This window comes from Cuculus canorus, chromosome 7 (genome assembly GCF_017976375.1).
Source record: "Cuculus canorus isolate bCucCan1 chromosome 7, bCucCan1.pri, whole genome shotgun sequence".
NCBI classification, from domain to species: domain Eukaryota; kingdom Metazoa; phylum Chordata; class Aves; order Cuculiformes; family Cuculidae; genus Cuculus; species Cuculus canorus.
In genome coordinates, this window is record NC_071407.1 from 19201344 (window position 1) to 19227717 (window position 26374).

General features: G+C 40.3%; 1 protein-coding gene across 6 annotated transcripts in view; it reads left to right on the forward strand.

Annotated features, from left to right (window-relative positions):
• The window catches only part of ARHGAP22 (Rho GTPase activating protein 22), a 145295-nt gene that overhangs the window by 57072 nt on the left and 61849 nt on the right, over positions 1–26374 (forward strand). For 2 of the 6 annotated variants that reach the window (XM_054071634.1, XM_054071633.1), the window contains exon 1: positions 23838–24104. The exons of the other annotated variants lie outside the window; for them this stretch is intronic. Coding sequence is in view for 1 of the 2 variants with exons in the window: in XM_054071633.1 (XP_053927608.1) it covers positions 24053–24104 (52 nt within the window). In the remaining variant the exon portion in view is untranslated. Of the gene's footprint in view, positions 1–23837; positions 24105–26374 lie in introns of those variants that run through there. 6 annotated transcript variants of the gene reach the window in all.

Here is a 26374-nt window from a genome sequence, read left to right on the forward strand (position 1 = left end):
GATACAGCCTGGACACTTGTGGAAGTACAGATGACTTCATCTGCTCTGATCTTTTGTTAGCTGGAGTTCAGTTAAAATTGCTCGATTTCTGTAATTGAACTGTCTGTATTCTACAAAAGGAAAACTGAGGCAGAGACCAAGACTGTAATTTGGTCATCTGGGATTTGAGCCAGGGAGTGTGGTGTCTCAGGTCCAGTTTGTCAAAGAAAAGTCTGTGCGTGAGATTTTTATCCGTTAGTTCAGCTAAATACAAAGTATTAGATGATCTGAAAATCACTGAGTCTAAGAATGGAGTAGCCTTACTAACAGTGAGCACCACCCAAACGTCATCACCTAGTGAAGTTCAAATTCAGGTCCCAGCAAGGTCCCTATTTTTTTGCAAATTTTAACTGGGGTGATTACTCTACAGCTGCTGGTGGATTTCCTGGCACAGGCATCTAGAACAATAAGTTGGATTTCCAAAGCTGTGTTGCTTGAAGAACCTCCTGCAACTGCTGAAAATCTGCAATTATTGAATGCTCCATTGTTTCAGAGCAACATAAGGGTAGAAAATGCGTGATGCTGCACATTACTACAGTGTTCAGGAATAATTCAGCTGAAGTACAGGTCTAATCTATTCCTACTTTACAAGTGAGGTAGATGAGACATTGAGCAGTTAAGGGGCTGACCCTCAGAAGTGCTGTTCAGAACACCCTCTGAAGTCGGGAGGACATGGCAACTCTGAAAAGCAGGACCTAACTGACAAGGTCAAAGTCTATGGCATGCCCTTGACAGACTGGGATAAGAGTTGAAATTCCTTTCTCCAAGCACAGATCAACATTCAGTAGTCTGTCCAGAAAAATATGTGCTTAAATGCAATGCTGATAGGTGTCTTAACTTTATGCTCTACTGTGTAGCAGTGCAAGTTTGTTTCCATCGTGGAAAGAATGCAGAGCTCCCAGAGGAAGGAGGATCAATGAGGATGTATATAAACTAACCTAAACAAGACTCTTTACTGTCTTTGGGAATCAAAAGACTGTTCATGCACAGACTGTTCATTCCCAGAGTGTATGTGTGGGATAAGTTTTGATTAAATATAGCGAGACAATTCTTAAATAGCAGCAGTACTGCAAGGGTCTTGGTGTCCTTTCGTCCCAGAATGCTGGAAAAGCTTTGCGTTGAAGTGAAAACCTTCTGAAATAATTTGCTTTTGTCCAGTTTTTAATTTCCTTCATGCTGTGCATAGAAATAATTTCTAGGTTGAGGTTCTGGCTCTGGTTCTGGCTCTGAGAAGTGATGGCTTGATACAGTAGGGGTAGGTGGCAGCCATTGTTAGATCTCTGGGGGAGGGGTTGATATCTTAGTGGTGATTTCCTAAAAGATATGCCTTTTCAGCTGAAGTGTGGCTAGTGTTCAATGCTGATTCTATAGTGAGTACTCCTCAGGTGCATAAATGCCATGGTCACCATCAAACCCAGGGATATGAGGCCTGGTAATCTGATTTAAAAATAATCATAGAAAGGAGAATCTCATTTGTTGTGTGATTGGGTGCAAGAATAAGGGGAGGGATAATTTTCTTGTATAGGTTTCTCCTGTGGGGCATCAGTGAGTTCTGACGTTCTCATTCAGCATCAGGATGTTGTTTCCAGTTAGATCTCTAAGAGTAATAGTCCCAGAAGTTTTCTGTTCTGTTCCCAAACCTAATGACTAATTGGAATCAATACGAACTGGATAATGGCTTTTAACTGAAGCATCCATCAAGATCTGTTCCTTGGGGAGTTTCGTAATTACTACCACATGAGTGGACTATTTTATGAGCTGTATGCAGAGCTAGTCCTAGTTGCCATTCAGGATTCAGCGGCCATGAGAACTTTCAGAAATGGCTAAACAATGCATTAAAACATAGCTTTGCCTTGTCTGCATTTCAGTTCTTTCAGCATCCCTAGAAGAGGGTGAACTTAAGAAAATGCAGGGGAGGATACCCTCAGAAATGGCAGAGGAGGCAAATTCTGCTTGTGGTTCTAGAAAGGTTGTTTACACAGGTTTGAACTGGAGTGGAATTTGAATGCATACAAATAAACTAGAAAGCCAGAGACACACTGTAGCTGAGGTCCAGCTAAGAATACTTTACTGGAGGAGATGTAAGTTTATATCATAACTTTACTCATCGTTACCCTCAACTCTGACCATACCTATGAAATTCCCCTGAGATACTCACAGCTATTTAGTCTATGCTGAATATTACAGACATTAACACCACATCAGCAGCAGCGTCAGGTATATTTGCAAGCCAAATACTCTGGTTTATTTTGTGCAGCATGTTGAGAATGGCATAGAACTAGTTCATACCCTAAACAAGCCAAGCAAATGGCTTTTCCTCTCACCACAACTGGAATTTCTCTACCTACTGCAATACATGGGTGGCAGCTTCAAAGCAGCCATTCTGTTTCTACAAATGGATGTGTCTGCTTAATGTTAGAGAGCATCTCTATTTTTATCCTTTGGTTTGTCAACAACAAAGGAAAAAGTTTCCTCATGTAACCTCTGCAAGTACAGACGGAGGATGAATAAAAGCATATGTGAAGTCTCTGATGCTCTTCTCATGTGGAGGAGGTTCTCTGTAGGACAATATAGTGAGGAAGATGGCGTGTTTCTTGGGAGGATGGAATCCAAACCTTGCCCCACGGGTCCTTGCTCTTGGCAAAAGGTCAGATCTGATAGTCTTTAGAGAAAAAATCTTTGTTGCTTTTCATGGATTTTGAAAAATGATAAGAATTAGTGTTGGAAAGTGGCAGCTGCTCAAAAGGGACCTGTGTCTTCTGCTTGGCTACTTCCATTCTTTTCTTTGCATTCTTTCTTCAGTGCATCAAATTCAACTGTATATTTCTTTACTCCTTATGCATAATTCAAGCTCTTTTGACAAAGCTTTCAGCACCTGTATTTTCTCATATCTGAGCTCTCTTAAAATGAGAAGGAAGTGAGGTGACTGACTATTTATCCTTCTCCAGTGCTCTTTTGTTGTAATCGTCACAAAATCTGTTCTGTTTTCAGGTAAGCTTTGTGTTCTACTCTGTGACAATTGGCTGGTAAGTTAATGCATCTTAAACTTTTATGCTTTATGGAGGTATGATAACTTATGGCTATGCCTGTATCTGGTAGCAATGCAATATAAAATGTGTTAGCTGAAGAATATGCAATGAGTGTGTTAATGCATCTCCCTTAAAAATGGAAACGTATATGTAAGGGCTGGTAAATTCTGAAGCTGTGCTGAGTCTGACCTTAACTTCAATGTTTTCACTTTGTTATCATGTGTGCGCTGCAAGAGCTGTCTCTATTCTTTGTTTCTTTGAGGCAAAGACCTTCACTTTGGTTTTATAGTAATTGCTGAATGATGCGAGGGCACAGAGACATTACCCCAATACAGATGAAAGTAACCATCCCGGTCATTCTAGACTCATCTAAACATGCAGGAGATATTCCAAAAAAGTAGGCACTGCTTTTCAATGGGCTCACTGCTAATCTGTATTATTCTGTTCATTTGAAAGTCGCTTTCAAGTAGGGATCCCATTCGGATTGCTTTGACTAGGGATAGCTTGTTTGGGTTTGTTTTTTTTTTTATCCTTTAAATGCTTTGTTCCTACAGGAGCCAAAGTCAGTAACCAAGATGCTCCTTTATAACTGCTGCTTATTAAAATGAGGCACTCTTTAAGGGCTGTATATAAATTTTATGCAACCAAAGTGCTGCTCTTCAACTATCTGCGTCCTAGGGGGACACAAGCTGTTTTGCATATAACACATCTTCAGCCCTTGGCAGTACTGACAGTGTTGTAAAGGACTTTCGGAGCTAAGTCAGGCTGGTGCTGTGAGGTGGTGCTTGGTGTTATGTGTCAGTCTGCTCAAAGTGTGCTGATATAGGTGGATTTTGCACTGTCCAGTTAGGGAAGAGGTGTATTCCCTTCTGCTGCTAACTGCTAATCCACTTTGTCTTGTTGGATTTGGGTGAGGGGACACCCCAAAAAAATCTCAGTTCCAAGTACCTGAATGACTAAAATGTATGGGCTGCTCTCACTTTGTAGTTTCTCTAACTTCTTAGTCACTTACTGCATCTGGGTAATTTAAAGTGCCACATAGTGCTATTGTCATCTTATTGATGTTGTAGTATTGGACTGGCTGAATTGTGTATATGCAAGTAGCTGTTGCCATGATTAATTGGGCAGACCATGATCAGAAGCTGTTGATTTCTGGCATTGATCTTTTCTTTTTTTTCCTCCCTTTTTTCTCTTTCTCTTAATTTTTAAGTTTTTTTGTGAGGGTTTGGTTATTTTTTTGGTTTTGAGGGGGTTTTGTTTTGGTCTTTGATTTTGGTTTTTTTTTGTTTTATTATTTATTTTTCCTTCCTTGCCCCCTTCCTTGAAATCCTAGTTCTTGGCTTGTTCTTGCCTTGGATAAGTTCAAATAATTGGAGCCTATCACATTATGATACTATCAATAAGATGGATTGAATAGAAATTATTTGATGTATTAATTGTTGAACTTCATGTTGAAGCTCTATCTGTACCTGCTCTAGGAGGCAGAATTTCTTAGCAATACTTGTCAATGGCTATTCATCCTCCTCCTGCTATGTGGTTGATAGTGGATTTTAAGTGTAGAGAGGACCAGCATGCCATGCACCATTTGAAAGGAATTACTTTGCAGGTTGGCTCCAAATTCAGTGAGCCTTCATTAAAATGACATTCTGAGAATGTAGGTGTAACTTTGCTTAAGGACCCTAGTTATTGCCTGGAGCCCCTTTGTGCTTGGTACAGATGCCAAGAAACCATACAGTTTATAAAGGGAATAAGAAATGATTGTGTAAATTAAAAAAAATTAAAATACTGGAGAAAAATAAAAGAAATGCTTCTGCAGACACTAGAATACTTTGTAAACTCTGCTTAGAAGTTAAGGCTTTTAGCCAAAGTTGGGCCAAAGAGAAGTGTTGCAGAAAAGACACGTGGGAAAGGATAAGCATGTTGTATGTAGCAGTGAACTTTTCACCTCAGTATCCAAACTGAACACAAGCTCTAGATCAAATTGGTTAGGCTAATCAGAGGATATAAAAATTATGCTAAAGGCTAAATCTGTTAAGTCTAGAGGGATAAACTAGGAAGCCTTTACGTGACAGTGGAAAAAGGGCTGTGCTCTGATGAACTGTTCCTGTAGTGCTAAATTCCTATTTCCCCTGAAGTTCCCTCCTGCACAGGTTTAAAATCTTCCTAGGCTTCAACTGTTACTTACAGAAGACTGGTTGCCTCATAGTTTTTATGTATGCTAGGTAGGACACATGCAAACGTTTGGTTGTTTCTTGCTCATAGTGTTGGGAGTCAGCAGCTGCAGTAGCATAGCTCTTGCTAGTGTTGTGCTGGGCTTGTTTTCTGCATCCTTAAGGACAGTTTTTATCTTTCAGTAGGACCTAGGTCTTCCTAGCTCTCTCCCATGACTGACTGGGCTTGTGACTTCTGACCTTAAGGAAGAGTAGCATCCAAGTTTGTAATTTGAACATGATTCTCATGCCTTTTACTTGTACTGAAGCTTTCCTACACATTGTCTGGGAATTTAAGGTCTGCTACTGTAATGACATTCCAGTCTTATGGGGAGATCTCTGCATTAACAATTTGACTATTTAGTACCTACATATTAAATAATGGAAGGAAAGCATGAAGTAGTTAAACCCATGGTATTCAATTCTTGTCTACTTTATTTAATTCTTTCAGTGAACCATCATGGTTAAGTCAAAATCTTATACTCGCGTAATGGTCCTCATTGGGTTATTTACATTGGATTCCTTAGTTCACTTTGATGATAATTTGAAAAACATTTTAAGGAAATTGAATGTTATAATAGAGCTTTTTAGAAGGAAGAGTTCACACATAGCGTGAAGCCTGTAAACTGTGGACAGTAGAATAAAACTGTTGTAATTAGAGGTAACGTTGTTAGTTTGTTCTTGAGCATAAAAACGTGATACACTAAGATTGGGCTGTATCTGGAATCTGGGCGATAAATTTTGGTTTTGGTCTTTCGGCCTGACTGAGCCATCCATAGGCTGTTTAAAGCTGTAGTCATTTAAAGATGTGTCTGTCCCTGCATTGATACCGTTGTTTCCTAATCCCAGTTCTCAAGGGCATGTTGGATTAGTTTGAATAATGAATGCGTCTAATTGAGAGGAGTTGACATTGGCTAATACAAAATAGGGTTGGAAAGAGAATGAGGGTAATGTAACCTTTGTGAGGACATACTAATTTTTCTTTTGAAATGTGTATCATGGAAGACCATTATTACAGGTGTTGATGTGCCATGTTTCTTAAAATCCTATTCTCTGAGACTTCCTGGATGCTGAGGCTGACTTAGCTTCATGGATCTTAATTTTCAATTGCTGGGCAATTGCTGAAATTGCTGAGCAGAACTGACTGTTGTACTCTGGTCTGTTCTCTGTAGCTGCATGCAGAGCAGCATTTTTGGTCCCTTCGTTTCCCACCTTATGACATCTTTACTCAGCTGCTGCTCTTTTTCCGTATGCATAAATGTCACTCCTGCTAAAGAAATGAAAGCTTACATGATGAGCTTTATGTGGTACTGAGTAGTTTGTACAACACACTCATGCTGGGGCAAATATGAGTATCCAAGTAAGTGGATTAAAAACATATCTAGAAAGAGAGGGGGAGATAGATGTGGTGAGGTCTCAGATTTCTGGTATCAGCGCTTTGGCTATTACAAATGAAAAGCGGAGGTAGTAGGGAGCCTCTGTTTTGTTTTGTAACAACTTTTTTTTTTTCTTTTCTCCTATGTTGACTCAGCAATGTGTGCCAACTCTTGAAGAAAGTCGTTTACTGAATATATTGAAGGTTTTGCTGTTTCTGAAGGAAAAAAGTGAGTTTCTTTTGCCACAAGAGGGAGAGCATGAGAAACACCAGAGAGAGGAAACTGCACTGTGGCAGCTCTGCTCATGCCTTCGTTTTAGGCCCCACAAAAGGGATAGGGAGATTTTTGGAGCTGAACTCCTCCTGTCATTGTGCCCATACTTACTGTAAAGCACAGATGCTAGAGGTGGGAAAAGTCTAGCTAAGCCTTGTCTAATCAGTGCTGCCTAGTGGTTCTTGCATGGTTTATGATTAGATCTCATTTTGTGGTATATATTACCAGGATTTTATTAATCAAACTTGCAGACTGATCTATTCAGTGAGTCCGTCATAGTGCTGGAGCCTAGGGAAGAAATAACATCAATGGTTAGAATTCATCATTGCTTGTGTCTGATTGGCACTACGTTGCTAAATCTGTTTGACCAAGTGGGTAATGATTTTTAGTTAATTCACTATCCAACCAAGTCATGCTGATATACTTTTAATGTACTCTGACTTCAGTTATGCTGAAGGGCTACATCTATTTAACTGCATTGGGTTTTATGTCAATTTAGTTCAATCTGTGTAAAAGTGAATATTGACAAGATCTAAGTGTTTCGTAGTGGGATTTTGTATTGTAAGCTTGTTCTATCAGTTCAAGTTTAACCCCATGTTCAGCTTTTCACTTTGTCTTCAGTGATGATATTTTCAGGGTTTACTTTTTGTTTTAGAAAATCCACCTTGATTGATTGTATATTAACACTATAGGAATCAAGCACTTCCAAGTAACAGCTAGCCTAAAGATGCCTTTTATATTACTTTATTCTTCTTGCTGCAGGTGTGCTGTTATGATAGATTACTCAAGCACCTGGTCATTTTGTCTTATAGCATCATTTTTTTCTTTTTCTGTTGATACTGAATTTAACAGAGATACTTTCCAGTCACCTGGTATTGTAATCAACTTGCAGAGTTCATGAAAGGCATTTGCAAAAGTTAATTGCAAATTAACACTACTCGGCACTTCTGAGGTGGTGGGATGGTTTAGGCTTTAGCCAGCAGTTAAGCAGTATGCAGTCACTCTCTTTTGACTACCCTGCATCCCCCTCTCCTCTACAGGGATGAGGAGTAGAATTGGAAAAGAGAAGGAAAACTCATAGGTTGAGATAAAGACAACTGTAACAGAACAATAAAAGAAGAGAGAATAATAATGATAATAATAATACAGGAAAGAATATCTTAAAATGTAATTGCTCTCCACCCTATGATTAGCCTGTCCTGAGCAGCAGTTCCAGCAAGAGCAGAGATCACAGCAAGTGGAGCAATAGCAGTGAGACAAACAACAAATGTGGAACCCAGATCACCTCACCACTCCCCGGCTAAATTCCTATTTTTATACTGAGCATGATGTTATGGTATGGAACATTCCATTGGCCAGTTTGTATTAGATGTCTTGGCTCTGCACCTGTATATTAGCAAAACAAAAAAAAAAGAAAAAGAAAAAGAAAAAATCCATGTATTTGTCTTTTCCGTGTTCTTATCATACTAAAACTAAAAGAAACAGCAGCTGCTGGGAAGAAAATTAATTCTACTCCAGCCAAGCATAAACGATTCCTGGCAACAACTAAAACAATGTGTGTTATCAACATTATTCTCACACTAAATCCAAAAAGCGGCGGGTACTGGGAAAAAAATTAACACTGTTATGACCAAAATCAGGACAGGTGGGTGGAATATAAAGCAGCAAGTAGATCTGATGGGATTGTGTATATTTGTGTGTGGCAGGTTCATGTTTGGGATAGTAGGTGTTGCATGACAGAGAACAGAGCAATAGGAGTTCCTACTCCTGGATCTACTGATGCCTTCTATGTGACTGTGAACACGCTGGTCCCTTTGTCTGCTTGCAGTTCCCTGCCTGCTTGTTCTCTAGTCTGTCATGATGCTAAACTCTGCAGGGCATGGACCATCTCTTGTTGTGGTATAAAAAGCTTATGCACATCCACATTAGCTACCACTCCCACCTTAGACTATTTTTAATTGTTGTTTGTCTCAACCAGTTGTTACTTCTATCTTGTAGACAGTGGAGACTGCCAGCAGCATGTTTAGACAGCACCTAGCACTTTGCAGCCCAGACTCAGTGAGCATCTTTAGTCATTGCCGTGACTCTATTTTAGAGCTCTATATTTTAGAGTGGTATGACACAACTGATTTCTGATATGGCTAAAATTTTGACTCTGGCATCTGTGTTGACTGTTTCAATGGTAGTGGTATCAGCCATTCCTCAGTGTATCTCAGGCATTGAGTTCATAAACTAAGAAGGGCAAATTTTGAGGCATAATTAGAGGGGCCAAATTGCACAATAGCAGTGGTATGTGAAAAAAGCAAGTTCAATTCAGTTGTTTCCTGAAAACCGAGCGGAAAAAAAATCTGCTTTCTCTAGCCAAAGTAAAATCTTCACGGTTTAGGCAGGAATATTAATTTAGGACATTTTATCCTGTATTTACATCTTCTAAAAACTGTCAGGACAGCCTGAGGTTTTGAAAAGATTAATCCAGGAGTGCCAAGCATACACCACACAGGCTAGAACATTCCCCTCTCATCCCATTTAGTGGTGGTTCTTCAGATGTGGGCAGGAAGTGGATTGAGGACTGGAGGGATCATTCTGGTAGTCCTGTCCCTGCTGTGCTACCCAGAGACTCTGTAGATTTTTTTTTTTTCCAGTATGTGAACAAAGTAGACATTTCAGTGAATAAAATTATAAGAGTTCCTGTGCATGCAATAAGGACACATCTGGTGATGTGTTGGGAAGTGCAGGGAACATCTGTATTTGCTCATTACATCACAAGATGTCAACCATCCCTGTTCTGTAACACCTACCTGTAGTGTGATACATCGCTAATGACGTGATGGGCAGTGTAAAATTCTTAAGGACCTCTAGAAGAGGTGATTCGTCCTGTACCAGGTGAATGGTTGAGCACCACTGAATTGGGGGGGGGGGGATGTTTTGGTTTTACATCAGGCAGAGGGAGGCTGAACCTCAGGTATTTCCTATGCCAAACTATTAGACAGGGTGGAGAACACAGTGAATCCTTCCTGTTGCCCTTGCTTCTCCAGGAGCTCCCCACGTGCTCAGCAAGTCTTGTGCCACAAACTGAACTTCACAGTGGAGTTAATTTTAGGAGGTAAGGAGCATGTGAATAAGGAAAATGGTGTCATGGCCTCAAGATGGTTGAGAACGCAGCCTATGCCTCGTAAGCTAAAGTCTGTGATATTCATATTTTGAATTATATGAACCTTTACTCTAAATAGACTTGCTACCTTTTTTTTTCACATGGAAACAGCTGCCCATTTTTATGTGAGCTTATGGGAAAATTCAATATTTGTCCAATGAGAAATGATTCTGAAACTGTTCAGATAGCTGCACTCATTCCAAGGGCAGCCCTTGCAGCAGTAGCAAGGGATTGTGCCAAAGACCATGAAGAGTTCCAGCTGTGAGCAGATGTGGGAGAGCAGCCTCTCAACCCAAGCACTGCCCCCTCACAGCTGTGGGAATGCTTAAAAGTTGTGGATGGCTAGGGAGGAGGGGAGAAAAGATCACAGTGACTTTCAAATCTTTGGCTGAATGCCAGAGATGTTGCTGTGGGCAGAGATTCAGCTTGCAACTGCAGCCCTGAGAGAGAGATTCAGAAATTACTGGGATTTATTTTTAAAGCGTATTTAATTCCAAGTTTCTTTCTCAGAATGTGAAGCCCTTGTTGGCATGCTGAGGCTCAGCCTGCCCTTTTTTACTCTCCTCACCCTGACCTGGTCTGTCTCATTCATTCCCCTCAGCTGTCAATAATAGAAATCACTTGGCTTATTTTTCCTTCTCAGTTCTTGAGGAAATAGAGACAGCTGAGACAGAAGCGAGAAAACTAGGGTAGATAAAGGGGTTAGGTGGCTGTCTCCAGGAAATATTTATCTGCCAGGTTCTAATCGCGTTGCTGCCCCCACATGACTGGGTAGCTTTTAGGGACTTGCTTGCAACAATTGCGGTTAGTGAATGAGATGACTCAGTGGCCTTCCTTAGGGTTCAGTTTGAAATGCTCAGCTCATGTAACTGCTGTTCTTTCCACTGCAGGTATCCCTTTGGATGCTGGAGTTGGGAGCAGAGGGTATCCAAGACATGCGAAGTGTCATTGCTAGGGTTTCCCTCTGTGCATCCAAATACTGTCTAGGTTAGCTTGTCATCAAGAAGGACATTATCATCAGAGTTAGATTAAGGGGAAAAAATGTAGACACTGAAATTACTCAGTGGACTCTTGCAAGCTCAGAGAACTGTTTGTGCTAAAAGAATGGGGAGACAATTTTAACTTCATTTTAAAATGCTATTTTCTGTATCTCTTTGAAAGGGTGAAAATTATATCAGTGATTTTTCACCTGGAAGGGATAAATTCCAGATTGAGAGGCTTTTTTTGTTGATCTAGAATTGGTGATGGGGTTGGAGAAGACTGTTCTGATGAGAAACAGGAAACTGTCTTCTAGTATGTCATGGATCTGTTATTGTAACCCTGTCTACCTGCAAATCCTTGTAAACCCTTGGCTTCAGTAAATGGGTGAATAAAATCTATGGATGTGGTTGCCTATAACAATCAGTGTGGCTGTTACTGTTATCCTTAGGCTGCTGCTGGTGAGGCCTTATATATAACATTAAAAGTCTAACCCAAGAAGGATGGAAAGACCTGAGACTCAGGGTGTGGATTCATTGTAGACGATCTGTGACTTTGTGTCCTGGCTTCCTTGCTGTGACAGGCTTCTGGCTGAGGGGTATCTTGACAACCTGAATTGCAAACTCCTAAAGCAGACCATGCAGCTTAGCAGAGGCAGCCTTGTTGCTTCTTGGCTATTTACAGTATCCGCAGTGCTGGGCTGCTCAGGAGAGATCTCAAGCCAGTTTAGGTTTACCACACCTGTGGGAATGGAAAGTTTTGATAGATTTGCCAGCTACCCTGAAATGTATCTTAACAGTAAAGAGACATTAGGATAAAAAAACTTCATTTCTTTCTCAACAGATACTAGCATTAATCTGCTTATATTTTAAATAGTTTCTGAGAAGATCTAGAGGCTTCCTGCTATTTGTGACTTAAGGAGGAATTCAGTTTTAGTGCTATTCCGGCAGGAATGTTAGTTATCTCATTAACTTCTGTGATGGTGATGGCCTGTGTCCATCCAGACAGTAGGTAGGATGTGTTTACCGCTTACTTATAAACATAATAATTTGCATCTCTTAGAAGGACAACTTCTTTGTGGCTCAGTGGGATATTATGTTCAACACAGCTCATAAAACTGAAATATATTTATTTAGAGTTAAAAGTAGACATCTATATTTTATATAAAAACGTTATGAGAGGGATGAAAGGAATAGACTGTAAGGGTATTTGATTGAGGCTACACATAATAGCAGCCAAATAAATTTGGGGATAAACACTAATAAAGAAAGTTTTGAGGAACAGAAAACTTATGAAAAAATGCAACTAATTCAATGAAGCTGTAGGCAAATCAGTAGACAATTACTTGATTTACACTGCATTCCTTGCTGTACAAGGATATTGGGAAAGCAGTCACAAACAATGGAGCGTATAGGTGGAGTAAGGCTGATAGGATATGAGACCGGAGTACAATTTATCTTAAACCAGCACTGAGAAGGTGAGTCAGTCTCTTTAACTGTGACTCAAGATAAAATCTTGCTCATGCTAGAAAAAACAGATTTATTTGTTGCACCACATTGATTCGTTAATATTGTAGGAATTGAGCCTTTGAGGTTCATTTTTTTGTCATAAACATGCAAATGGTGTGTATATGTTATAATGAACAGTTTTAATAAAGTTGATCAGGAAGTGTGTGTGCCTCACTGCTAATAACACCAATCAAACCGGAGGGGCTACAGAGACTAGCAACTGTTGTTGTGGCTTCTAGCAAGGGTACCCTGCAGGCAGGAAGCAGATGGGAGGTAGGAAGTCATCTGAAAATGAGAAAAGGAAGCAGGGAGTTGGGAGAAAACATGGATTCCACATTGACTCATTGCTCTGATCTGTTGTTTTCCTATTTCAGCCGAAAATGCCACTCCAGTTGCTTACGGTGTAGGAGAGATTTCACAGAAACTAAAGGTCCTAGCAGACTCATGAAAGGGTTAGCTAGCCCCCTCTCCTTATAGCTTTGGCCATCCAGGTTGTTGGCTTTCAGATAGCTTTGCATTTCTTTTTTCTGACTTACTGTTAACAGCATGACCCTGTGATAGTATCATATCCCTTCTAATTAGTTCTGCATCACCTGTTTCTTTTCTGCTCATTTTCTTGTCTTGAAGTCATGAAGTACATAGATTTTAAAGGAAATAGAGAAATGTGAAACTCCATTTAGACACGTGCTAGTGTGGGACAGTGGAGTTTAAACCTACTGGTAACAACTCTAGAACTGCCTGTCAGGTTGAATAGTACCTCAGCACACTTGAAAGCAGTAATTTATTAAAGAATTGTAATATGTGCAGCAAGAAGGGATAGAATTGCTTCTGGGTCATGTATATAACTGTGATAGCCTTGCTGAACTGTTTACGTTAGCCTGTGTGTAAGCTGTACAGTAACAGAGCAGCCAGTAACAACTTTACTGTAATTTTGCTTTTTCATAGCTAGGTCTCCAATCCTAGTTACCTAGTAATTTTGTTGAAAATTAAATCTTTGGCAGAAATCTGCTTTTCACAGAAATTAGGCTTTTTACAGTCCTGGTAAAATCACTTAATTGAGATAAGAGTGGCAGGAAGAGTCCTGGCCGTGGAGTTGTGAAGGTGTTCAGCTGGGGCTATAGCAGGTAAATGTATAACAACATATAAGTTCACAGAGCCATGTAGTGTGTGGGAAGAGGATTGATGATGTGAGGTCTCCTATTTTGCAGCCCAAACTCTGCTTTATTTGCTGCTTTCATCATATGCAAATTCCTTGGTAATTAGCCATTCCCTATCTTCTCTCGTTGGCAGGACTCATTTTTCCATAACATATATATTATTTTCACATAATACATTGTTTTAAATCTCCTGTGGTTATTTCTGTGTTTGTAAACTATCTAGAATTTTTTTCTCTACTTCTCTCACTACAATTTGCAGTACCTCTACTGTCTTCACATGCTCTCACACATTCACATGCTCTTGCACTGTTCTACTCACAGGTCTTTATGGGGATATTATCTGAATATTAAATAAAACATTACAAGATGTGTTCTCTAGGGAGAGAGAAGTGTGGAATGCCTCTAAATGGAGTAAATCTTAATGCAAACAAAAATCTAGATACAAGACCGGAAGCACAGCTGAGACTAAAGCCTTATACTGTGTGTATTGTGATATGAGATTTAAGTTGATACTCTGAGTCTGTTTCAAGAATTTAACGTGATTTTTAGAGCTGTTAGTACCAAAGATGTGGCCATGTGATACAAAGTACTGTTCTGATATAAAATCATTTCGCTATTTCAAATTTATAGGGAGCAAAAAAAAAAATAAAAAAAAGCCCCCCCCCTCCGTGCTGTAAACCAGCAAGCTTTATTTTGACTCGGATATGGTCTGCTTATATCATTCCTTTTGGATCGGATATCTTTTTTCCTGATGTAAACACTCTACTGTGTTTTTTCACTAACTTGACAGAAATGTGATTCTGGCAATACCTGATCTAGCTCAGTCTCAGCTTATTAAGTGATTTTGTAGCTTTGAATCAGCATTAATTGTGGAACCTCTACCATGTTAGGTAAGACAGAAATGAGAGGAGAAGGCTCCGAGGAGACCTTGCAGCAACCTCCCAATGCCTGGAGGGGGCTACAGGAAAGCTGGGGAGAGACTGTTCACAAAGGCTTGTAGTGATAGGACGAGGGGGAACCAGTATAAACTGGAAAAGGGCAGATTTAGGCTAGATGTAAGGAAGAATTTCCTCACTACAACGGTGGTGAGGCACTAGAACAGGTTGCCCAGGGAAGTTGTGGATGCCCCATCAAGGCCAGGTTGGATGGGGCCTTGGGCAGCCTGATCTAGTTCTGAAACTTTTTTTTAGCTTGCAGTATTGTGGGATGTATGGTATTCCCTGAACTAAACCATTTGTTTTCCACTGATACTGAGGATTGGACCTGTTTTCCAGGATGTTAGATAAACCCAAGAGGCCCAACTCTTTTGAGCAAGTGCTATATAGTCTAAAACATGTGAGGCTTTTGAATACTCCCTGCTCTGGTTCTTCCTCCATCCTGAGGTTACATCCTGCTTTCTCCCTGCCCTGGGGCTGCATTACATGATTGACATAAGCTGTTGATGTGTTGTTATCAAATCAATAATGTTTTCTCTGCCTAAATATTTAATTCTCAGTCTTCAAAGGAGTACTGTGGTAGAAAAACATAATTTTGGGTAGCTGTAGGGAGCAGTTGTCCCTACTCAGAAATGGAAATTGTTATGGTGCAGCTGATAATTTGTGGTGACAGGGGAGCTAAGCATGTTACATGTAAGTTTGTGCACAAATCATTAGCAACAAATCATCTTAATCTGTTAGTTGAGGATATTTGCCTCACCATTAGTGGGTTTCAGAGTTAGTATATACTCTCAATTATTGGCTTGTCAAATGTTTTTGCATGTGTATCACTGCATTGGATTCAGGTATGTTAGGATGGTGTTCTGTCAGGCAGTGGGGTAGAAAAAACTTGGAGGAGTCAGAGTGCAGTTTTAAGCGTAACGGTGGCATGTTTGCATAGTACATAAAGCCTCACATCTACCATGTTCAATATGAAAGGTGGAGAGACTAGGTTTCACTCTCTGGGGACAAACAAGTAAAGCAAAGTGATGTAAACTCGGTGTTCACACCTATGGATTATGGACTTGTATGCAGTAGAGGAGCGATAAAGATGCTGGCTGTCCTTACCAGCAAGGCAAGTGGTGTGAAATGTTTATCTGGCAGATGTTGATGGATCAAAGCAGTTCAGAGCAGAGTGTGGAAATGTCTCCTCCATCTCAAACTCCACTGGGAAAGGAGCTGTCTGAGACCCTGTAATGCTGTCAGCTTCAGGGCCTTTTCTGAACAAAGAACTCCTCTTAGGGCTTAATCAAGATACCACTGAAAAATAGTAAAAGGCTTTTGTTGTTGTTGTTTGGGGGCTTTCTAGTTTTCTTTTTTTTTTTTTTTTATAATTACTTCCCTACATTTTTTTTTCTAGGAAAGTAGAGATCTCAGAAGGCAATCTGGGGAAAGATAGTGGTTTAGGCTTCCTGGGGAAAATCACAGAGAGAAATTCAAATTACTTATCAGCAAAGCAACAACAAAAAATTCATTTTGGGTCCTTCCAAGACTGTTTGCTGACTTCCAAACAAAGTGTTTTCAGTTTACTTTTACACTTATCACTTTTGCTAAAGTTTTTACTGTAGATCAGGTTTTAGATGAGAAACATTTATCAAGAAAAACATTGAAATACTTTATGCAAAATGCAGTTTTTTGAGAGGATCTAATGTAGGCTAAACCTATTTGCACTGAATTAAAAAAAACCCTGTTCCAATATCTTTGAAATACAGCTTCCTTTTCCCCTGGCTCTACTCTGTTTTGGAGATCCTTCTGTGGGTAGAAGTGTAGTTAAATTACTCTAGCTGCACCAGTATGAAGCTGAAAGTATGTAATACACTCAAAGATGAAAACAGATGTACTCTTTGGTTGATGTAACTGCCTTAACTACATTGGCAGAGTGTCTGCTAGGTGGCAGTTACCTATCTTCAGGAGAGGTTTTTGTTCAATGTGAACTACAGTATCTGTTTTGGTAGCAGACTTCTAATGTTTTTAGTCTAAGCTGAAGCTGTACTAGGATGATGCTTCAGTCCGTGTACTGGTATCATTCTGGCATTGCTGGAGAAGTTATTGGTATAAATCTAGCCCTGGAGCTCAGTTAACAGGCCTGAAGCTCTCAGCTGTCGTTGAGCACAGGAAAGAAATGGGGCTAGATCCTCAGCTGAGGATAAATTATGCCATGCTTACATCATTGGAGATGAGTTACTTCGGCCTGCTGAGAATTTGTCCCAGTATCACAATTATATTTATTTCTCCTGCTGCACCTTGAAATACAGGCAACTTTTGTTTAATGGAATAGGCCTATATTCTAGTTGAGACAATTAGTGTTGTAATTGCCAGATCTGAAGAGAAGGTGTTTATCTGCAGTCAGCTCTGGTAGAGAGAAAGAGAAAATAGAAAGTTAACTGTTAGGTCACTATTCTCAGGAGGCATCATCAAAACAGAAGGGGTCCTGGCCTGAGTGCAGGACTAAAGGGGTGCAGGTCACAGGCAATCAGCAGTGTAACCCTTAAAGAAGGCACTTCCTTGGTTTAGGTGTCTTGCGAGAACCTACACTGTTTCTGTTTCTTCATTCTTTTACATGAAAGAGAAGTTCTGTCTCAGTCTTTGCCCAGTGGAGGAGTGTGAAAATAGAAATACTGAACTATAATACCTTGGTACTTCAGCCTGATTGTAGCCTAGAATTCAGATTCTGTTTAAAGCCAATGAATTGCCAGGGTAGATGTAATGTGCTTGAATGAACTTAACAAGATGATTAGGACTCTGTTTACCAGTGTGGCTTGCTTAGAGCAGTGCTCCCAACACCCAGGGAAACAGGAAGAAATGGTAATTAAAAGCTGCTTTTAAATTCAGTATGTGGCTTATTTGCATTTTGCCATTTTATTCCTTTTTCCTCTTGCCCCTGTAAAAGCCTGGGGAGTTTTGCACGGTGAGGCTGGCATTACTGTGTTGCATTATGCATGCTTGAGGGACTGTGCAGGGCAATTGTGTAATGAGGATGAAAATCAGAGCTTACTCTGGGGAAAAAAAAAACCCTTTTCCCTTAACTGGTGCCTGGGGACTTTCATCCTTCTGATTGCATATTGGGGCAAGGTTGTGACTCTTGGTTGCTAGCAGTGCTAGAGGATGCAGTGAGAGGCTGCACAGTGCTGGTGGGGATGGTTAAGGGAGTATATCCAGTGGCTCTGATGGATAAGGATACCCCACAGAAGCTATGCTGCTAGCTTATATTGCATGTGCAGTCTTTCTGTTCTGCTCCCATCTCTGTGTGTCCTTGTCTTCATTTTCATTATCCAGTTTGGGGTGAAGAATAGAGGTGCCTGCATTAAACTTTATTTGGTAGTAAAAGCAAAATTGTACCTATTTCCTGTGCTGAGGATATAAGCAAAGGCTCTTTCCCCACTCTCATAACACAGCTTTACAGTGGTTTATTCTGTCCTGTTTTACCTACTGTGCCACTAAGCCATGCTTTGCCATCAGTTCTACCAGTAAAAATGTGTTACCAAGTCAGTTTGCTGTATCAGTATCTTTCAGCTAAGCACTGTAGATTTACCACTTTATCCTGTCATGTATTGTTAGTGCTATAGATGTATTTCTGTCCTTCTTTTGGCTGAGGTACCTACGTAGTTTCATCTATTTTATTTCCAAAGTGAATCAAGAAAAATGTAACAAGGCTGTGGAGTTTCCCATCTTGAAATACATAGCCCTGAATTCATATGCTGTATCTCGTTATGTGTGTGTTTGCCCTTAAAATCCTTAATTCTGAATACTGTGGTTATGTAAAATTTGAAGCTTTCATTAATAAAAAGCAAGTCTCTTATTACTTGTAGTTTTAAAATAAAGCTACTAAATAGTAACTGTAAAGGCTCAAAAACCAGAAGATAAATAATAATTAAAAATTCCTGTTGGTTGGAAGCCAGTTTCCTGATTTGGGTAGGCTGGCCTGAAATATGTGAATGCCTGGAGTGGCAATGATTCAGAAGCTACATTATGTGCAGGCTGGTTGACAAACAAAAGTCGCTGTTAACATGTCATAAAAAAAAAAAAAAAGATAAAAAATGCCTTCTGCAAGCTATCAGTGGACTTTGTGCTACATTGTGATCTTCTGTATCCAGTGGTTTTTCAGCACAGCAACATCTTCAGCTTAGGAAATTTAGGTAAAGTCCTGCTAAGCAGAATAAAGAAATAACAGAGATGTACAAGGGAAACAGTATCTCTTCCCCTCTCACCCCCGCCTTGTTAAACTAGGGGAAAAAAAAAAAGTAGGGCAAATTCTGTAGCCTTTATGCAGGGAAAGTCCCATCCACTTCAGTGGGGGACTTGGCTCAGAGAGAAGTACAGGAGCCAGGCCAAAGTTTGCATTCTGGTTGTTAGGAAGTTAATATTGCACGTTCACAAACTAATGCCAGAGAGCTTTGCAAAGGTGGCCAGTGGAGCAGTGAAATGCCTCTACCTCAGTGGACTTCTGGCATTTAATTCCCACAAACACCAGTCTTCATGTTTGGAAAATCTTTTCTTCATTGGAACTTCTTTGCTTGAATGTGGCATTAGGAATACAGGCAGTGGTGCTCCAATAGACCCATAGCATAGGCAGAAAATCTCGCTTTTGCTGTGGGACAGATAAGCATGACAGTTCTTTGTGTTCTGCAGATTAATCATGCTTAGCTCATCAGTGAGTGCCTTGATTTATTGAAGCCATAGTACATTAATGTTAACACAAAAAACCCCTGTAAAGTTACAGGCAGCCATGCTAACTAGCTACAAGCATTTAAAAGCCCAGGCATGAGCTCGTACTTGGATATTTGGCCATAATTAATGATGACAAGTATGTTGGAAAAATAATTATTTTAGTTGCTTATAGAGACAATTACTTGCTCAAGGCAAGTGAGAGGGTGGGATTTTTGTGGCTATAATAAGCATATGTAGATGGCATCTTCCCAGAAGAATATTGTAGCCACAGGATCTTTTTAATTGACCAACGATTCCTTTGTTCTGCAGATACAATTTATGTATGTGGTCACAGACTAAAATGACCCTACTTGTTTTAGGGCAGGCTGAGTTCTAAACTGCTGAAAGGAAGAAAGGCTTTTATCAGCTCAATCAGCAACAGATAGAAATCTCTCCTGGTCACTTTGCAGAGGTGAGAAATCTTTTTAAATGAGTACCCTGAGTACGTGCTCTTTCCATCTGATAAAATAAAAACTGGGGCTATGACAGCAGGCTGGAGTGTCAGTATTACTTCAGTCATCTGCTGTTCCTCCTCGTTCAAGGCTTGCATGGTACAGAACTTTTGCCCAGCATGGGGTCTTCTGATGGCTTGCTCATTTACCACATTAGGCTGTAGAGCCTTGGTCCCCTTCTAGCCCAGACATGGTGGCAAGAGTCAGGGAGGGAGCATCTGCCCCTCCATCACCTGCTGTTCTAGAGCATCATGTTACTGGGAGATGGAGGGCATCTGCTCATCCATCACTAGGCCTCCTACTATCTCACCAGTCACTGACACCCCCTGCATTCAAGGTCTGTGAAAAAAAGCCATGTAGTCTTACCGCACAGGCTGTGATCAGATGCTTATTTAACAATAAGCTAGAGTCTCTTTGTCTTTCTATTGGAGTTTCATGCTAACTTTGCCCAGGTGGGATATAGCAGCAGAAAGTCCGCCAAGGCTGTAATTCAGTGGAAAATGCAAACATATGGCTACAACTAATGGTCTTTAATGGAAAGCAACAGTTTTCATGTCTGTTGTCAGGCACTCCACTCTTCCTGCAAGGCGGCAAAGTCCTCTTGGGCCACAGTATAAAGAAGGTGAACCAAAAAACTGTATGTTCACTTATCTACGTTCAGAAAAAAATCCCTCTTACTCCCTTTCTTAATCTCATGGTGATTGTACAGAAGTTGTGAGCCCTTTCTCCAATTCCCATCTGTAAGATGGGGAAGGTGATGCTTATTTTCTTAGCAAACCATTTTGAAACCTGATGTGTCATTTTCTGTAAAAAGTTTAAGTGTAAGTGCTCCACACTAGCCAGCCTGCTGCTAACAGCAAAGGTTGTGCTCTGTGCACTCGACAGTCAGTCTCTGTTTGTGAAATGGGATCCGAGGTTGGGTGAAAGAGGATCAAAAGAGGTGGGACGCAATAACTATATATTAATGCAGTTTTGGAGTTATGATAGATAACAGGAAAATGTTAGATTTGTTGCAGTCCTGGCTGTATCTAGCTCTTTCTAAAAGCATTACTAAGGGTAGCAGACTGAAAGCAGGGTAAATGATAGCCTTTAAGGGTTTGGAACCCATTCAGTCTATTCTTGTTGTCTGCAGATTTTTGTTAGGATAGAAATTTTCACCTTATCACAGACATGTTTGGAGAGCTGATTAAGGAAAGCTGTGCCTGAGGAACAGAAAACTGGTAGAGGATGAAGAATATATAGTTTCCCCATCATGACATACAAGCCCTCAGTGTAGCTTGGTTCCTCAAAGTAGCTTGGCGGCAGTAGAAGATGGGGAATGGAAGAGAAAGAGCCTGTGTTTCATTGCCCTGGATGACAGACACAAATGTTTGTTTATGTAAGTTCAGAGTTCTCCTGGAAATTGCAAGTCTAACAGGAGGGCAACCTCTGCTTTTAGCTCTAAGGGCAGAATGAGTCCGAAATGAGGCAGAATATAGGGGTGTACTGGAGTTAAAAGCACTAGGTATTTGTGCAAGGTCATTAAAGGGCCAGATTCTTAGGCAGCCAGGTGAGATTACTGCAGTAATCTAAATCTGATTGTGTGTTAAACTGGCAGAGAAGGGAAAGGAATTCCCTTGTGGTGCTGTGGTTTTTCTGGGTATTTATTCTTTGTTGATGTTTTTAATTTACTGTGTGCAAAAAGGCAGACTTACTTCAGCAGAAACTCCAGCCTGGTGTGCCACTGTGCAGGAGGCATGTCTGCTGGCAAAAAGGAAGCTGAAGGACAAAGGCAATCTTCAAAAGGCTGTTTGGTTATGATCTCTTTTCCCTTGTACCACACAACGAAAGCAGGAAGAGGTGTCATGAGGTTCCAGGGATGAACTAGTTTCTCTTTCAAAATAACAAAATTCTACTATAAATGTTTGTTTAGGGTCTTCCAGAAGGAATTAGCAGTGATGGAAGGCCCTTCCTGCCAATGTTTCCAGATATCCATGGAAAAATTTGTGAGGCCATAAGTTGTGTTAGATCTGGGAGAAAGTCTGAGTAGTCTTTGATAACATTAGATTAGGATCATGCATTGTTTCTAGTTTAAATGTGGTATAGATTGGCTTTACTAGACCCGTTCCTTCCATACTCACACATAGCATTGTCCCCTAGTCTACGGATGACAAATGTGTGCCAGTCCGATCATGGATGGAAACAATGTAGTAGGTGCAAGAATTTTCTACCTTCTGAAGCAAATTGTATTGGGCCATCTCGAAGAGCAGGATAGTAACTGGCTGGCTCCACTGTCTCCCTCCCTATTCCAAGGTCATGTGAATTCCCCAAGACCAGCTCACAGCTGCAGCAGTTCACAGTTGCAGGTCAACAACTCATTAGGACTTTTTTCTCACCTCTTTCCTTTCTTCTGTTACTGTTTGCTGCATATGTGCTTAAGTACCCTTTTGCTCAAAGAAGTTAGCATAATTAAGGTAACCAGATTTTAGCTTGAAGTTTGCTATGGAAGAATTGTTTGTGTGTTTGAAAGCTTGTCAGCTAATTTCCAAACTGTCTAATGGAAGAGCAGAGATCTGCGGGTTTTGGTATGATGGTACTGATACATTGCACCTATTGAGCAACACAGGATTTATGAATACTTAACCGTGGTGAAGTTTTTGAGATTGCTCACTAAATGGATTTTCTTTGAGCTTAAAACTTGGCTTTTCTGAAAAAAAAACCAACCCCCCCCAAAAAGTATTTGTGCACTGACAACAAATTATTCAAGAAAAGGCCCTGCTATTTATTATCTCTCTACCTTGTAGAGTATGCAGTTTATACAGTCTTCATTATAGAATTGTATATTCTTTTACTTTGTAAGAATAGTACTAGTTCCATTCAGATCATTTACTTTGCTTGTCTAGAAAGCTGACTACAAATCCAGCCAGTCAATAAGTTATCGATTATGGATTATAAATGTTCTCCCTTTCAGGTAGCTGCTTACTTGCATCTTGGTGCACTGATGACTTGGCAGTATCCCAAAGACTGGGCGCAGTAAAAGCCAGGAGCTGAAGCACTCATGGAAGTATAAATCTAGTGCTTTTACGTGTTTTCCATGACAAGTTTATGAGCTCTTAAAAGAGTGAGTCCCATCTTCTAGTCATTACACAAAAAAGACTTGAGGCATAGAGAAACTGATGTGCCCAAGACTACATAGTCAAATTTCTGGCATTGTCCTTTATATTCCAAAGACTGAGGGTAGAGGTGTTGCCTGCTTAAGTGATATGCTGTGGCTGAGTGAATTTAGAGGTAAATGACTAGGAGGAGGCAGACATGGATAAATGTCATTGCCACCAAATGTACTGTCCCAATTTTATGCAATTTGAAAGGACATAAAGTCAGTACCAAATTGCCTTCAGTTCTCCAGAGAGGCAGCAGAAGCAACAGGATAAGACTGAATTTCCAGATCACATTGTTTTGGCTGAATAAAAGCAAGACATTTTTAGGTAGCCTTTGGTCCTAAAAGTTGCCTGGTAGAGTGAGTGAATATAAACAGCTGTATTTATGGAGAGCAAAACAAAGAGGTTAAGCACTTGTCCTTCTCTTAGTACTTATGGCCCAAGAGCCTCAAAGTTATTTACAAATGCAAAGAAAGACAGGGAAATTGAGACATAGGGTAGTGGGGTGACTGTCTGGAATCCAAACCTGATGTTTCTTTTAACTACTTAGTAAGGCTCCTGTTTTTCCAGAAGTGCCTAAGAAGAAAAAGAGGGGATAGCCCAGTGACAAGACATGGAAGGTTTATAGTGATACTTTTTCCATTCTGGACAAGAAGTGGTTAATAGAATCAGGTTTTTTATGTTATTCAAACCTGATGTGTTTTTTTCTTTCCTTCTCAACATATTGCTGGTTGTTGTAGCAGCTGAGTAATGCAGAAGTTCTGCCTGAAAAAAATGCTTCCTCCTTATATGATACTGTACATATTGTCATGGAAATTGTCCTCATTTCCCCTGAGCACACTTTAAATAACTCCAACAGCAGTGCTAATGAGCAGAAAGATATCTCCAATCCCCACCGTGCAACTTGACATACTTTATCCCACTCTGAATTCCCTTTGCTCATCACTGAGCATTTTAAAGATCTGGTATAATAATTTGCTTTCTCTCTTTGGTCCAGTCATTTTGCTCTTAGCACTTGGTAATAAAAGGTCAGCTTTGGCTGAAACCTTAGTGTTGCAGCCATGCCATTCTTTACTGCCAAATATCTTAAGAAAAGCAAGTGTCTCCGAAAGGGTAAGTCATGATTTTTTTGTCGTGTTTAGTTTACTGTTGTCTGTTTTGCTTTAAATCACAGTAAAGTGTTTATTTTGGATTAACAAGCAGTGGGAATAGATCTATTCATACTGCTGGTTGGTTAGCATAGGGGATTTTATTATGCTGTGTGCATTTTTGGTTCAAGATACAGTGTATGTTATTATCTTGCATTTTACATTCAGTAAAGCCGACTAAGCGAGAAAGTGTTTAACCCTTTAAACGTGAGGCATATGGTATTTTGCACAGGGATGGAATCCCTAATGCAGAAAAAAAACAGCAACAGAATGTTTTGGTATATTTGTTTTTTTTCAGATAAGTTTACACAGGCAGATGAGTATTTTTGTTTCTGTTGTCTAAAATGAGCACTAAAAAAATACACTGAAATAATAACTTAAATACTATCAAGTGAAGGAAAAGCACGTTTCCTCTTAGTACCTTTTCTGTGTAGGAGTACCTGAGTGCAGGATTCCACATAGATTTTCAACTCAATGTTATGAGGTTCGCTTTGAGAATGGCTGTGTGGACTTTTCCAGGAAATGTGATTGTTCTACCTCCAGGTAGATGTATCTAGCATTATAAAAACTGACAGTTTAATAAACTCCTGATAGAGAAACAGCAGTCAAGATGTGGGTTTTGCACAAAGGGAAATGGCAGTGATTTCTTGTAGATGGGACATGTATCAATGACCTGCTTACCTGGCTAAGCATATATATGCACATGCATGCACATGTGTGTATACACCTTTATTTATTGTATACATTTCCCTTATTCCTTGTTTGAATATAAGTTGTTTTTAAGGCATAACTAGAGGGTGGAATTGTACATGTTTTCATCACAGGTTTAAAGTTGAAGAAGAGGTTTGAAGAAATGCAAATTTGCTTTCTTTAATCTACTGTTATATTTCTTACTGGGTTCCTATTTTTATTAAAAGGTGAATTGCATAATAAGGACTAGCCATTGGGATGTAAGAAGTGAGTTAAGCTAATATTTAGTCACTGATACCAATTTTTTTGGTATTTTGTTGAGCAAAATGTATGCACATACACACAAATTTACACAATCGTTCACGAATTTTTAAGGATAGAATCACGTCAACAAGTTTTTTATTCGAAAGGAGCAGAAAATATTATAATTGAATTCATAATTTGATTTTTGCTAAGCTCTTTTTTAGAGTTTTGTTGTATGTGTGTACATTTATATGCCACTTTACAAGGGGACATAGAGCAGTTTTTGCTCCCTCTTCTTGCTCATCTGCTTGGGGCACTCAGCTAACCAGTGCCTCTTTCCCTTATAGCATGCGCCACACTAGGAATGTCTCTCTAGACAGATGCTGAGGAAATATGCCTGCTTTACCTCTGTCTGCAGCAGGCATTGCGGAAAAGGGCTGATGGTACAGGCAGGAAGGGTAAAACTATTGTGGCAGGTGCACCTGAAGAAAAACTTGGCCAGCCCTGATACCTGCTACGAGAGCAGGGTGTGTGCATCCTGCTGAACACCTACCTGTTTGCTGTGAGATGTTCCCTGCCTCTTTGTGGTAAGAAGCTGTGGCTTATTAGGAGCACAGCAGTCCCTGTGGTCCTGGAGCCCCACTTTAGACATCCAGCGTGAGTTAATGTGACCCTCTAAAAGTTAAAGTTTGAAGCTGGAGAGTAGTCACTCATTGCTTATTCCTTTGCCTAGTCAGCTGATCCTTGCTGTGATTTGGCATTCCCATCTGTCAAGGTGGATGCTGTGCTGGTGTGGGAGAGGACTCAGCCTCTAGCAACAGCAGGCATGGGTAGGAGCTATGGCTGTGGGTCTAAGTCTTGGTGGTGCTGTATCTGTTGGTAGTCACCAACAGTGCAGTGGCAGTGATTTGCCTTGCCCTAGAGCCAGCCTTGCATGCTTAGGAAGGCAGTGAGGAACTTGGGAGCGGTAGCTTGGTGCCCAGCCTACGAAAACAAGAGGGGCCTACAAAGTGACCGATTTTAAACCAGAATCAACATGGACATAATCTGGGCCTTTAAGACATGACTGGGGGAAGCTCAACCAACAGTGATCAGTGCTATTTTTAGTGAGTCGCTACCAACATGAAAGTTTTCAGCTGACTGAAACATCCCAAACAGCTTTTCCCTAAAAGCATATTGGTGTGCCAAAGAGGGTAGAGGATGTTGCCTCTCTGATCCTACTTCTGCCAAAATATATCTGATCTGTGAAATCCACTTAGACGTCTGGAATATCTCCTGGTCCAGGCATGCTGGCAGGGTGGG